Source organism: Alosa pseudoharengus, unplaced genomic scaffold (genome assembly GCF_046254945.1).
Source record: "Alosa pseudoharengus isolate Yale_2024_CS ecotype anadromous, Long Island Sound unplaced genomic scaffold, YU_APseudo_1.1 YU_APseudo_1.1_scf_21, whole genome shotgun sequence".
Taxonomy (NCBI): Eukaryota; Metazoa; Chordata; class Actinopteri; order Clupeiformes; family Clupeidae; genus Alosa; species Alosa pseudoharengus.
This window is the reverse complement of record NW_027468674.1, coordinates 31152004-31166799: the sequence shown is the minus strand read 5'-3', so window position 1 is coordinate 31166799 and position 14796 is coordinate 31152004. Positions and strand designations below refer to the sequence as shown.

Sequence of the window (14796 nt, the reverse complement as noted above, 5' to 3'; positions counted from 1 at the left end):
GATTTTATCATTTACCCGCTAAGTTTGACTATCTGGAATTAACATTGTAGATATCAACAACATCTTTCTGACTAGTCGCAATTACATTTTGGATAGTTGGAATTGTCATTCAAGATATCTGTAACGTAATTGTGACTAGTCGAAACGTCAGATAGAGATATCTGTAATTTAGTTTTGACTAGGCAAAACTGAATTACAGATATCTGTCCTCACGTCATTGAAAACAACATTCAACTCGTCACACATCTTAAATGGCAATTGCAGATATCTTTAATTCAGTTTTGACTAGGCAGAATGAAAGGTGAAGATATCTCAAACGTCATTATGACTAGTGCAAATTATTGTGCAAGACGTTGCTCTTTAGTTCCGTAGCAGAGGCCGTCTAGATTTCTAGGCTAGCCCATCTACTTAGACAGTCAGCTAATTTCCCCTCCCCAACATAATCGAAGAAAAAGTGGGCTTATTTCCTTATTTCTATGAATGGAAGAAGAATAAGCAGGCTGTAATGTCGTAGCCTACATTAATTAGTAGGCCTATAGGCTACTAAATTCACCAGCACCAGCTACAGGAAATTCCATTCATAATGGTGTTGGCTGTAATCGAAAAAATCAAAGCAACATTGAATCATCAATTCTTGCTGCCAGCTCCTGTCTTGCATAGGCTGCAGCATTAAAAAGACGATTAAAAACTCCTTCGCCCTCTGGCTGCTCTGACATGGTGCTAATTACAAAGTTAACAGTTAACAGGTGCTATGTGATTTGATGATTTGAACAACAACACGCTCTTCTCCCGCCTAAAGTGGGATGCGGGCCTAATTTGCATAGCAATACAGATATCTCTAACGTCATTTCGCCTAGTCAAAACTCTAATTCAAGATATCTATAATTACATTTTGACTAGGCAGAATGAAAGTTATAGATATCTCCAATTTCAGATATCTCTAATCAAAACTCATTCAAGATATCTATAACTTGATAATAGATATCTACAATCAAATTATGACTATCCCTAACTCCAGTTTGAGATATCTACAACGTCATTTTGACTAGTCAAAATTCCATTTACAGATATCTACAATGTCATTTCGCCTAGTCAAAACTTAATTCAAGATATCTGAAAAGGAACATGTAGATATCTTGAATTGAAGTGAATTAAAGATATCTTCAACTGGAGTTATGACTAGTCAGAATCAAATTGTAGATATCTCTAACTGGAATTGCAGATATCTACAATTAAATTGCAGATATCCGTAATTCACATAGTGTATATCTGCAACTGAATTGTAGATATCCGTAATGATAAACCCCATAGAAATGAATGGCAAATGTGGCGTCATTTGTCCTAGGAAGAATGTCTTTGTGGATATCTGAAATGACGATTATGGATAGGAAGAATTCAGTTGCGGATATCTAAAATGTTCGTTTTGACTAGGCAAAACTGAATTACAGATATCTGCAATACATATCCAGTCTAGCGGGAAAATGTTAAAATCGCTTGCCATAGGGGGGCTCTGGCTGTGCTTGGAGATACACTGGACACACAACGCACAAGCCACGATGATCACTTTGATTGGCTTCTAATATCCGAAAGGCGGGCGTTCCACTGTTTCTGGAGACCTGGATGGTTCTTTTTCGGAAGTGACGCATGTGAATGCGGAAGAAAACTTTGATCAGCTCCTGTCGGCATGGAAGAAAGTAGCGGTATGTAACCGTCTTACTAGTTATTTAGCCAATATATTTATATTGAAAGAATGTTGCCGTTTGAATAATTGTGTAACCAACCAGTCAGTTAGTGAGCAGTGCAGTCTCCTACTAACAAAGTATTGTAGCTGTGCAGTTTGCTGTAACTTCGTCACATGATTTCCTAAACCGGATCATTTCTGCAACCGAACTATTTTTCCCCCGAAAGGCGAGCTATTCAAAGCTTCACTTACAATAATTTGATTATTTCCGATCATTTTATTTACACTACATGCTTGGTTGTACCTCTCCTTCTCACTTAGATCGAACAAGCCTCTCACAGGTCCGTCGGGTCGTCCTGGTACTGTCAGGTAAAGGAGGTGTCGGGAAAAGCACCATCACTACAGAACTTGCACTGGCCTTCCGACACGCCGGTAAAAAGGTAGGCTACGACTTGGGAGATAGTCTCTCTGCAATCTGTTTTAAAACATGAAGGCCTACCTGTTCATTTCTGATGTAGCCTACTCTGTGACCAGAGAGTGTTGACTGTCGGCCTAAGTTCACGACGAAGCACATAAACAGAAGGGATTTGTTTGTCTTAGGTGGGCATTCTGGATGTGGATCTATGTGGGCCTAGTATTCCGCGCATGCTGCGAGTGTGTCGGCCGGAGGTGCACCAGTGCGAGTCGGGCTGGGTGCCCGTCTATGCAGACACCCAGCAGAGCCTCGCGCTCATGTCCATTGGCTTCCTGTTGGAACACCCAGATGAGGCTGTGGTATGGAGGGGCCCCAAGAAAACAGGTATCAGCTCTGACACAGAATGCATGCTCTGGTTTCAGAAGATGAAGAGCCTCTTACACCATGGTCATGGAAGTTCTGGAATATCATGTCTATTCCAGACATGGAAAGTCAGGGAATTTCATCATTTTTGAGGCAAAGTCATGGAATATCAGGGAATTTTGTTATAGCAGTTTAAAATGTACTGGCCAAAATACATTAATACAAATATATTTCCACACAGAATTGATATCTGGTTATTAGCTTTACGGCTTGCTTGAGTAGCTAACTGTGTTTATTCAATGCCTATTTAATCATCTCCCGCAAGTAAAAGATTCTTGACCACTATGCGGGTGCTCTGAAATCATTGGTTGGTATATTGTACTATTTTTACTACATTTGACTTAGAGTGGGAACCCTGAATGAGAGTAACAGTGCTGTGTTTCAGTTGCCAACGTTCCTCACCTGACATCCTGTCGTTTCATCCAGCTCTGATAGGTCAATTTGTGAGTGATGTAGCATGGGGTGAACTGGACATCCTCTTGGTGGACACGCCGCCCGGAACATCAGATGAGCATCTGGCCGTGCTGGAGAATCTCCGCAAACACAGAGTGGACGGTGCCGTGCTGGTCACCACTCCACAGGTACAACAGCTGCGCTGAAATACTAACCACACGGCTGAAATGTATACTATGTATGACACGGCCATCAGGATGACTTAGTATCAGTCGTATCGTAGTATCAGTCCTCTTCTCATGGTTGTGTGTGTGTGGCAGGCGGTGTCAACTGGAGATGTTCGGCGAGAGATTACCTTCTGTAAGAAGACAGGCGTACGCATCCTCGGGCTTATTGAGAACATGAGCGGCTTCGTGTGTCCACACTGCTCCGTGAGTGCTCACACACACACACACACACACACACGTACATGCATGACCACACATGACCTTCTCTCCCACACGTCGTCCCTCCCCTCCCACACACACACGATCCCTATCCACTCCCCCACCACACACTCAAAACTTTACCACAGCTTACAACTTCACATGTAGATATTTAAAAAAAACAACAACCTTGTGATTCTTTTATTTTGGAAATGCCAGTGCACATGTTGTGATAAGCACATTGCTTTGTTAGGCTAGAAAGCTTAAAGTGGTCAAATATGGGGCTTAAAGTGGTCAGATATGGGGCAGGTTAGTCCTAGAGTCAGCAGTCAGGTGGTTTCATCACAGGCCTCCTGTCTGTGGAATGGAAAAGTGTCACTGTTAGATGAAGAGCCTGAACTAAATCAGTACTGAGAGAGAGTTTCTTTTAACTTCACATTCATTTAAATGTATTCACTCTTACAAAGAAAATGACACGAATAACAGCATTTTCACCATATGCCTCAGAGAATTCTCTTGTCATTAGACGAGCTTTTAGATTCCTGTTTCAGTACTGTTGAGGCTGTTATGATATGCATATCTATGGCATATATTTTCAAACAGTTTTTATTGTATATGTAAATGAACAACTATGCTAACAACCTATATTGTGAAATCCCTGACAAGCCTATGTTCACTTTGTGTGTGTGCAGGAATGCAGTAACATCTTTTCCAAAGGTGGGGGAGAGGAACTGGCCAAGTTGACAGGATCAGAGTTTCTGGGTAAGCTGCTGCCCTGCTTCACTGCTGATCTTAACCACTAGATGGCAGTGCAGCCCACTAAAAAATTGTCACTCGGTTTGCCTACAGTGTTTCCCAGACATTGACTAATCTGTGGCGGGGCGCCACACAATAAAAATCGGCCGCCACATATATTTTATGTTTAATTTAATGTAATTTAATTTAAATTAAATATAAGATCAAATCCTTGCATTGCCATTGAGCTGCGCTTTTTACACACGCAGCCTTTCCTTGCCCCGCCCCGCTCTCTCTCGTAGCCCGCTGCCCCTCCTCTGCATGTGCATTTAACAAAATATTCACGATTGTTCAAGGATTGTTGTTGCCACATAGAAGCATTGCTTAGAAGACGTCTGGCTAAATTGCTATTAAATCCGCTTAGCATTGTGACTATCAGCCATGCTAGCTGATGGACCCCCTCTCATCTAGAAACAGGCAAAGCTCAAGGTCACTCCCGCTCCACAGATCACCGATAGGCCTGCTGTGCCTGGGAGTGGGTGTGCAGCAGATGAACTGCTGTCACTCCCTCAGGCTCTCCAGACAGCAGTCAGATCTCCATTAGTGCCAGTGATGCCACGACAGACTGGTTGATCAATAGCCTATCAGTAATAAATGATGCACATGATCGGCTCTTTACTGCCACATGGCACGAATGGAGCTAAATATCAGGAGATAGCAGTGCTAGTCATTTTTGAAACTGGGCTAGCTGCATGGGTCCATACTATAGGTGTAAAGGTACATGTATTCACACTGAACTGCTTAAGCAGCAGGCCTTTTTGCTTGCGGACAATGTTTCAAATTCAAATTCCCCCACACAAACATATGAAGTAGCAGGCCATATCAGTTTAGTCAATTAACGTTTGACACCTTTTCAAACTACTGTTCCTGTTGCACATCAACAATATTGTTAGTGAATTTTAAGTTAGCAGTACCTACAGGCTTACTGTACCAAAAATGAACCGAACCGTGGCTTCAGAACTGAGGTACACACAGAACCGTGACTTGTTTACCGTTACACCCCTAGTATACAGAGGCATCCTACACACATTGAGAGGTCATTTTAGTTATAAATGAAGTGTCAGATATTGATGTCTTATAAAAGAAGGCCTGCTATTGTTGCTTAATGGACATAGCTAGTATGTTATTCAGTTCATGGGAGAAATGAAAATCACATGCTGAACTGACCCACAACTATTTCAACATAACCAGATTTTAGGAGGAATGAAAATGTCTTACTGTTTCATACAGTCAGTGCTGATATGCATTATTTCCCCCATTTACATTTGAATGTGATATGTATGGAACACATGATAGCAGATTAATATTATTGTCCAAGAGCTGCTGTGAATCAGAGCTGGAATGTGTTTGTTTTAGGCTGTGTGCCACTGGACCCTCAGCTAACGCAGAGTCTAGAGGAGGGTGAAGACTTCCTGCAGGCGTTTCCTAAGAGCGCCACCTTCAGTGCCATCAACACCATTGCAAACACCCTGCAGAGCAGGCTGGAGGATGACTGACTTCTCCAACCACACATCCACTTATAGTCCCAAGTCTGCACTGTAGTTACATGCTTGCATAAATCATTTATATATTGTGTATATGTGTATTGTTACTTTGCTAAAACTTGAATTTTAAAAATAAAATGATTTTGTAACTTACTTGGGGTAGTCCCATTCCAACTGGTCAGTCTCTTCCTTGAGGGGGGTCCAAAAGACTTCAGTGGTCTGAGATACTGTGTTGCTGAGACCCAGTGTTTTGCAGGAGTTTATTAGAATAATGAAATGACCCCTTTCAAACCATGCTCATGTGTTTAAATGATGGTTAATGTAATTTCATGGAGAAATTACATTAACTATCATTTAGAGGCCAAATGGAGTCACCCAACTTGACAGTTGAGAGGTTTTGACTTTAGCTATTAAAGCAACACCAAAGAGTTTTTTGTACCTTAAAATAATGTTTCCAAAATCATTTCAGTGGTTAATCAACTCCTAACAGGGTGAACGGCACTTCTGCATTCGCTTCGCGGCCCTCTATCGGCTATAACCGCACTATGTAAGTTTGCCAGATCGGGTAGCGGATCTGTAGTTCCATGGAATGAGACATAAGAAACTTTCACTTGCATCTGATGTCGCAATACATTGTACTTTCATAAAATCATGAAATCATCATACTTTCATAAAATCAAAAGCCAGTGCTGGATAAACAAGCGTGCGTGCGACAGAGGAAAAGTTTTTTGTTGTTGCTTTAACCTTCTAAACCCTTGGAATAATCAGAAATCTCCTACTTTACACTCATGCTATGATGGGATGAGGGATGAGGAAAGCTGTTACATTTCAGAAGGTATTTCCTTAAATAGAATCACCACAAACATTCTGGTAGGAAATGGTTGTGGACTAACCTTCTGAACACCCAATGTGTACTGTACAGTCTACTTAATGTTTAAGATCATCTTAAGTAACAGCACACAGACGTTGAACATCTTCTGTCATCTACACTGATACAGATCTATGGTTTGCGCACATATGAGAACAGGATGGAGACTCTTTGGAAATTAGACTTGTGAGAGCCACCACGGGGCACACACACCTTTAATACAACCAGACAGCAGTTACTAAAGGAGAAACACACGTGTGAGAAGTCAAAACACAGTTACACATCGAACTTACACACTCCCAGCCCGACGGACACACATCAGAGGCAATCCCAGTAGAACCAGTTTACACAACCATAGAATGTCCAATCACGGTACACTTAACCGACAGTGCAGATTGCTAACTAATAGTTATTGATCATAATGTATATCTTTGTATATATGTTTACATCATATGTACTAAGGGGATTCCAAATATCTTTGCTCCATTTGTACAGCGTCATTACCTTATAAATAAAATCAGTGGAAAAAATGACAAAATTAAAAAAAACAAAAAAAAAAACTATTCCATACAATTTCATTTCATCCACATAGATTAAGATATTTTTTTTCCCAACCAGTTTACTGATGGGATCCCCTGCACCTAACAGGACCAGCTCCCGTGTAAGACGGAGCACACAAATCAGACCTTGCTGGCCCAGGAGATGACCACAAGAAAGAGACGGGAAGTAGCCAGATGAGAGGTCATCAGTCTGCAACAAAGAGGAGCACTGCTAGACCTCAGAGTCTGACCACTAGGACAGAGGAATGAGAAGAGGGTGTTGGAGAAGAGAGGAGAATCATCTGTTTTTTCACCTTTTTTCATATTTCACACACAGAACAGACAAAAATCACTACATTGCGCATTTACAGGAGGTTGACTATCAAATCAAAACAACTGTACACATTGAAAGACCATATTTTTATGGAGCTTTTTTTTTTTCCTTTAAATATTTAGATTTTTTTAAACCCCACATTTGATACTATTTTTTCAATCTGGTTTCAGACGTCCCTCTCCCACTCCCAGCCCCTCCCAGATTTAACAGGCCCCTCCCATCCCTCCCAGCAGCAAAGGATGGTGGAGGTGTGGTTTATTTGGTGGAGAGAATGAGGGCCACGATGAGCCCATACAGTCCCAGCACTTCGGCAAAGATGAGGATGAGGATCATGCCCACGAACAGGCGGGGCTGCTGGGCCGTCCCCCTGACGCCCGCGTCTCCCACGATGCCGATGGCAAAGCCCGCGGCCAGGCCGCTCAGACCCACGCTCAGCCCTGCGCCCAGGTGCAGGAAGCTCCTATACACACACACACACACACACACACACACACACACACACACACACACACACACACACACACACACACACACACACACACACACACACACACACACACACACACACACACACACACACACACACACACACACACACACACACACACACACACACACACACACACACACACACACACACACACACACACACACACACACACACACACAAAAGGTTAGAGGTTGACCTCAGTGGCTGTGGCTCCAGTGTAGTCTCAGTGGCTTTGACCGTGTGGTTGCACTGGTGTGTTAGAGACAGAGCAAGCCACAGGAAATGGAGAACAAGTACAACAAGAGACCAGACAGACCCAACGAAAGACAGTGAGACAGAGTGTGAGAGAGAGAGAGAGAGAGAGAGAGAGAGAGAGAGAGAGAGAGATCAAAAAGTAGCCCCAGGCACTCACTTGAAGAGCGTGATCCGCTCTGAGATGTTGTTGGCGATGAGCACAGCCACCACCAGCCCGTAGATGGCTATGATACCCGCCATGACCACTGGGATGATGGACTTCATGATGAGCTCCGGGCGCATCACTGACATGGCAGCGATGCCCGTGCCACTCTTGGCCGTGCCATACGCGGCGCCCAGCGCTGGGGGGGGGGGGGAAGAGAGAAGGAGAACGGGATACTCAGAAAACAATCCACTGAACCACTTCAACACAACACGCTAACAGGTTAGCAGACCACACAGATCGATAGACGCTTAAGTCCAGCATCGTCCAAACGAACCGGACGGAGCAAGAGAGACGGATGGGAGCGCGCAGAGGTCGCGGAGAGGCCATACGGTGGGTTTGGGTTTCAGTTAATTAAAAAGAGGAAGATGGAGTGCTGAGTGTGCCTCTTGCACAGGGGAAGAGAAAGCAGAGTTCAGCATGACGGCCCACTAGGGCTGCTCTGAATGCACCATAGCTCTTAAAACAATTAAGCCCATTCATGACATGGAGGCTACTCAAACTTAACAAGTCCTGCCAGCCAGCACATGCCGTTCTCCATTCTGCAAGTATGAGAATGTTACATGGGGAACACACACCACCTCAAATTCAAGTAAAACACTTGGATTTTCAGTGCACCTACAGGCTGTCAGCATTACCGATTTGAAGGACACAGTTATCAATGGCCTTGATGCCCTAGTCAAACATGGCCCTGATATCGAGTGAGACAACAGTTCAGATGGGTTTACTACATCGTGCCAAGAATCTCCAAAAAACAGGCAGAAGCCAATACGCCAACAAACAAGCAGAAGCAAAGCTACAAGCCCACTTTGCGTGCATGCTTTGCTGAACACTGAGGCCACCAGGTGTGACATACTTCTGCATTTCCTAGAACATGTCTAAATTTATGCGGGTATTTCCGTGAAATAAAAAAAATAGTTAAAACCAATGTAATGGAGCTAATCATTTCTCAACCCTCTGTTAGCATTCTCATAACATCTACCACACAGAGCTGATTGCATCTCATGCAGCAGTGTGACTGGCTAAAAGCCTGGTAAAATTAAGTCCTGAAGTGGGGGTCAGTGCAATGGAGGTCAGATTTGCTCCCAGGCCACCATGTATGGCCATGACCTGCCGTGCTTCCTTTCGCATCGGTCACCTCAAACACAGAGGAAACCCTGCACCACACCAGAGCCCTGCACCCTGGCTTTATGTGTACGAGTGGCCTGCAGTCCTCCAAATCACAAACCCACGGGCTCATTCACAGAGGACACGCACAGTGGCTGACGTCAGAAAAAGGGCGGGGAAGGAGACAGAGCGAGAAATGAGCAAGGGAGGGGATGCAGTGGAGGGGCGATAGGCACAGTGTGGAATCAGCTCTTTACTGAGAGAGAAGAGCTCGGAGAACAGAGTGGTGAGGAATGATGGGATGGGTACAGAGTAGGGCTGCACAACTAATCAATTTCTACTGGAAATCACAATTTGAACTAATGCAATTAGTTGATTGCAAAGGCTGCCGTGCTGCCGTTAATTGCAGAATCAGGAAAAAAAATCACAGTTAAAAAATGTCCCCAAAGGAAAAGAGAAGAGAGAATTATTCTTTATTCTATATACTACATTAAAACAAAGTTGCAGAAAAAATCTGGAATCCAAAGAGACTGCTGCTATATTTAACTGTTGGAAGTGCTGATGCAGCATCCATTTTTGGCAGCAGGACTGATGTTCATTAGCTGATTGAAGCTGCAGAGTCTGTAGTGCAGCATGGTGCTGGTCACTTGAGGTGAGGGGGATGTTCGCCTCCCTTTCCCCAACCAGAAAACTGTGTTCAAATAGGATGCAAGGGCACAGCACAGGAAGCATTCATCTCTTGTTCTTGCCCCTACGTGGAGGATTCATCTTCCTCCTCCGAAGTGTGTGTGTGTGTGTGTGTGTGTGTCATCCTGTCTCTGTGACAGATGGCATCAGACGGCGGTGAAGAGACGGGTTCCTGGGCACAGATGGCACACTGCCACCAGCCACTGTGACTCACACCTCCTCCCCACCCACCTCCCCACCGCCAGATCAATACAGATATCAATTACCCTTTCTGACTTACGCACAGAGCACGAGTGGCCTTAATGAGATGGGTCTGCGTCAGAAGACAACACACCCACACAGACAAGCTGAATGGGAGAAGACTACCCTTGATCTGGAAGGCCAACCAGTTTAGTAGGACAATGGGGCTGAACCATAGATGAAAGGAGAGAAAGCAGTAACATAACTGACAATCGGTCGATCGAGTTTGAATCCTGAACCAGCCGTTGCAAGTCTGTGACGCTTTGAATAAAAGTGTCTGCTTAATACTGCTCAATTAGCTTTATTAGGTGGAGACCGACGGACTAGCATTCTAATTCATTCAGCTACTTCAGCCCAGAAAATAGGAAAATGACTGATCTGAATCTTACCCCTTTTTCGCACCAAAATAAGAGAGTTGAAAACACCATATTACTGATGTCCACCGACTATGACTGATGACCTCACTCATGCATCTTGGCAACAAAGCAGCCCATGCTAACTGGATAAAGCCAACACCCTAATAAAGAATGACCCCCCCCCCCCCCCAGCCTAAGCCAGGACATACAATTGCCATCCTCCACTATGGGGAAACACTGAAGTGACCGTATACCACCAAACCCAGTGTCTTGAACACCAGGGCATTTCAAGAGGCTCTCTCTTGGGGGCTAAGCTGATGGTGGTTTTGGACCAGTATTTCACACCGATGTCCGTTCCTCTGTCAGCAGCAGCCAGCCTCCTCACCACCACCACAGATACAAACACCAGGCTCCCAATCAGAGGGCAGGAATGAGAGTATATAAAGTCACTTTAATAGGTCCTGTGTTTGATTAAACCACATATCTGAGTATGCAGGGGGACTCCTGAGACACGGAGATAAGGGAAATGTCCGACAAGTCAACGCAAGGAGCGGGTGTGCGTGTTCATGTACAGGAGACAGTGGACGGGTGCTGATGGGCTATCCCAGAGGCAGCATCATTTTTTTTTTTTTTTAATCCTAATCCTGGGCTTAAGTAAAGAGCTTTTATTCTCCCCCTCACTTCCTCCCTCTGCCTTTACCATAGATGTGTGAAACAGTGCTGTGAGCAGGTCACATTAAACTTGTGTAAAATTATAATACAAAAAATGCATACACAAAAACAACATCCAGACTCTTGCAACACACACACACTATACTACTCAGTCTGTACATTCTATGAAACAAGTGCACATGTTCCTACAGATGCACTGCACTATCGTTGTTAGTAGAGAACAAAAGCCCAAGTCATTTGGCATCACATGATAGTCTGTAAAGGAGCTACTCCGTTTCCTTTTCTTTACACAGATGTTTCATGGAGATTAAAAAAACTAAAAAACGGGACTATATAACCGAGTGGATATGTAGTGTTTCTGACTCAAAAACAGGCTGCCAATGAATCATGGAAAACTCTGCCACTGACTCGGCGCGTGGCATTGAGAGTCTATGCGAGTTCTAATGCTGCGAAGCAGGTGCACACACTCTGACCCAGGCCTAGTGGAGTAGTTAGTTACTTCTCTGGAAATATGGAATTCTAATATGAGCTTGGGAGTACGATTTGAAGAGTCATCACCAAAATTGTGCACATGTAGGCCTGGGTACACTACACTGCATCCAGGCTACTTCTCCAGAACCACTGAGTCAGAGTTGGCTCCACACAGTGAGCAATCTGACCGGCATGGTGAGTCATTGGATGCCAAACAACGCACAAACGCAGGGACAAAGGCACATAAAAGCATCCTTCCTATATCCAACCTTCTATACATAACAGATGATTTTAAGTCATCCAGGTACACTCGTTTCTGGTTTCTTGTCAAACTAGGCTCCATAGAACCATAGTAAAACTCCACCAAGGATATTCATATCCTGATACAAAATACACGAAACTGGAGTCAAACATTCCTTCCACTCAGACACACAATTCTAATTCAGTTGGAATTGGACTAAGACTATCAAACTTCTTGAATTTCCCCTTGAGGATCAATAAACTATCTATCTATCTATCTATCTATCTATCTAAATGATATGAACTTTGTCACATGACATCATCACCCTTGTGACGGTCCATTACCTCTGATCACCTGACTGATGCATGTCATGAGCAACAGAGCCCAGGGATTAATGAATGGGGGTCACACAGTAGTCATCTATAGGCAGTTCAGCACTCAAAGCAGAAGGCTGAGGGGCTGATGTAACAACATTGGGATTAGACTAGGGGTTGTAGGGAGTGGGGTGGTGTGTGTGTGTTATATTTTAATCCTCCTCCAATTTATGTAAAGGTCAGTGAGAATATGTTGTCTCAATCACATCACCAGGGAGTAGCTCTGCCTCTTGAAGCATATAGTTCACAAAGCCACAGAGAGCAATGCCTTGGTGACTGACTTGCCAAAGATATGTTGCATAGGACAGGCAGTACAACTGTGTGAAATAGCCTAATGCTGCAAGCAATAGGATGGTACCTAAAAGACCACAGAGGTCTACACTGGGTCACAACTAACTGGCCAAACCAATTAGCAGTTAGTCGATATTCCAATCATCCTGTCTGTGGCACAGTGTCAACTTTCACAGACCTGCCACATTGACCATTTCACAGGTCTACCAGTTGAAATGCCAGCGGGTGGGGAAAACAGTCTGCTTGAGAACGTAAGACTACATGTGACTTCCATTGGTCATAAGACTAGCAATGCACCAAGGGACATGTCAGACTTCAATTGCGGTCATTGGTTTGAGACGGCATTTGGGATCATACATACTATAATGTAATATGAGGACGAGATGCTATTCAAGATTATCAATAAATAAGGCTGCTTACCTATAAATGGGAAGCCTTCGCAAAACCATATTACTAGCATATTTACCATATAATCCTTTAATTTCACTGCTAGTTACGCCCCTGCTGGAAGTTCTAAGTCAATGAACCTTTACCAGACCCACTCTCAATTGAGAAGGGTCTGATGTCAACGACGCTACTTCGCAGAGTAGATCTAGAGGAATCTAGCTAAACAGAATGATAACGATTGCTCCCCTTTAGCAAACCCACGACATTCGCAAATCGGGCACCGAATGGCTTGGCAGGCTAATATGTAGTCAGTGGCAAAACATCAATAACGGCCAGCTTGACTAATGTAGTCGTCACTACAATTTATGGATGACATTTTAAGTGAATGATGTTGGCTAACCACTAAATCTACGCAAAGTTATACAAATTAAGGTTAGCTAAGGAGAACCATTTGATGACTCCCTAACGTTAGGCATAGGAATAGAGCAGAAAAGGTTAGCAAAGCAATCCATCAATAGCAAAGAAGTCGGCAAACTAGCTGCTAACAAAACGACTAAGCATCACCTGATGCCCTGAATGCTAATTTAACTAGAAAGCAAGCCATATCCGCCAGTTAGCTAGTCTCAACAGCTGGTTACCGAGACGGTTTCTTGTGGCAATCGCTGGCAATACAAAACCATCGATTACATTCAGTGGCAGGAAACAAACAAATAAAGTCTCACCATTGATTTATAACCAAGCAATCTGGTTATTTGGCTTGCTGCTGCTACCTAGCGTAGCGAGGATAAGGCAGGTGATACATCGATAGCTAGTTAGCTAGCTGCTAACGTTAATGCTAGCTAGCTTGCCAACACGTATTGAGTTGACGTTGCCATTACCTGGCGGTAGATAACGTTAGTAATACATAGCCATGTAAAATGCAACGCTGAGATAACAACCATGTAAATGAACCGATGACATGAAAATATACAAGACAAATGATAATGACAAGGTTTACATCAATTACATTGATTTAAGCACTTACCACTAAACACCATTGCCGCTGATGCGCCCATCACAGCGAAGAACGGAGAGTATTCGGGGCTGTCGGACGACATTCTCTCTCAAACAGTACAAAATGATACAAAAATATTTAAAGGCAAGTGTCCCTAAATGGGTTCTTTCAACTACTAAAGGCCACGGTCTAGGTATGTGAATTTCCGAGCGGGGAAACGTTGACAGGCCACCTAAACAGCAGTAGAAAGGTCTAGTCACGATTCTCCTGATAGATTCCCGGCGCAGCAGTACAAAATGGCGAAGGGGAAAATATCACCTGACAAGAAACAGGGACTTCACCAATCGATAGTGGGGGTATGCAAAAATGACGGAACTAAAACACACATAGATTTCTCACAGCAGTAATCTAAACTAGGTTATTAAGTAACGCTACAAACAAGTATAGCCTTAATAGCGTCTCTGATGTCAACTTTGCCTTTTCCATAGACTTTACTCGTTGAAGGTCATCCCCCAGCTAAGCAGATTTTGGTTCACTCCGCTGCAGGCTTTCCCTTTGATATTATAGCATTTCTCTGTTAGAATAAAATGATAGGATGAATGTGAGGGTGTGGACACGAAATATCAACCATGGAATAAACTAGCCTACCTATCTTTATGCGATAATATATGC

At 43.6% G+C, this 14796-nt stretch overlaps 2 protein-coding genes across 3 annotated transcripts; one reads left to right on the top strand and one right to left on the bottom strand.

Annotated features, from left to right (window-relative positions):
• The first annotated feature begins 1639 nt into the window (after positions 1-1639).
• Positions 1640-5769, top strand: nubp2 (nucleotide binding protein 2 (MinD homolog, E. coli)). Of its 2 annotated transcripts, XM_076299034.1 has the most exons (7): positions 1640-1700; positions 2003-2121; positions 2282-2480; positions 2946-3100; positions 3233-3343; positions 4030-4099; positions 5489-5769. In XM_076299034.1, the coding sequence occupies exons 1-7, from the start codon at positions 1685-1687 to the stop codon at positions 5626-5628; spliced, it is 810 nt and encodes a 269-aa protein (XP_076155149.1). In that variant the 5' UTR covers positions 1640-1684; the 3' UTR covers positions 5629-5769. The 2 variants fall into 2 exon arrangements, with proteins under 2 accessions (XP_076155149.1, XP_076155150.1); XM_076299035.1 differs by lacking the exon at positions 3233-3343.
• Positions 5770-6654: 885 nt separating this feature from the next.
• Positions 6655-14427, bottom strand: atp6v0cb (ATPase H+ transporting V0 subunit cb). Its single transcript, XM_076298605.1, has 3 exons — positions 14155-14427; positions 8260-8443; positions 6655-7817 (listed from the first exon to the last, which is right to left on the bottom strand). Exons 1-3 carry the CDS (start codon positions 14225-14227, stop codon positions 7613-7615), a joined length of 462 nt encoding a protein of 153 aa, XP_076154720.1. The 5' UTR covers positions 14228-14427; the 3' UTR covers positions 6655-7612.
• Positions 14428-14796: the final 369 nt, after the last annotated feature.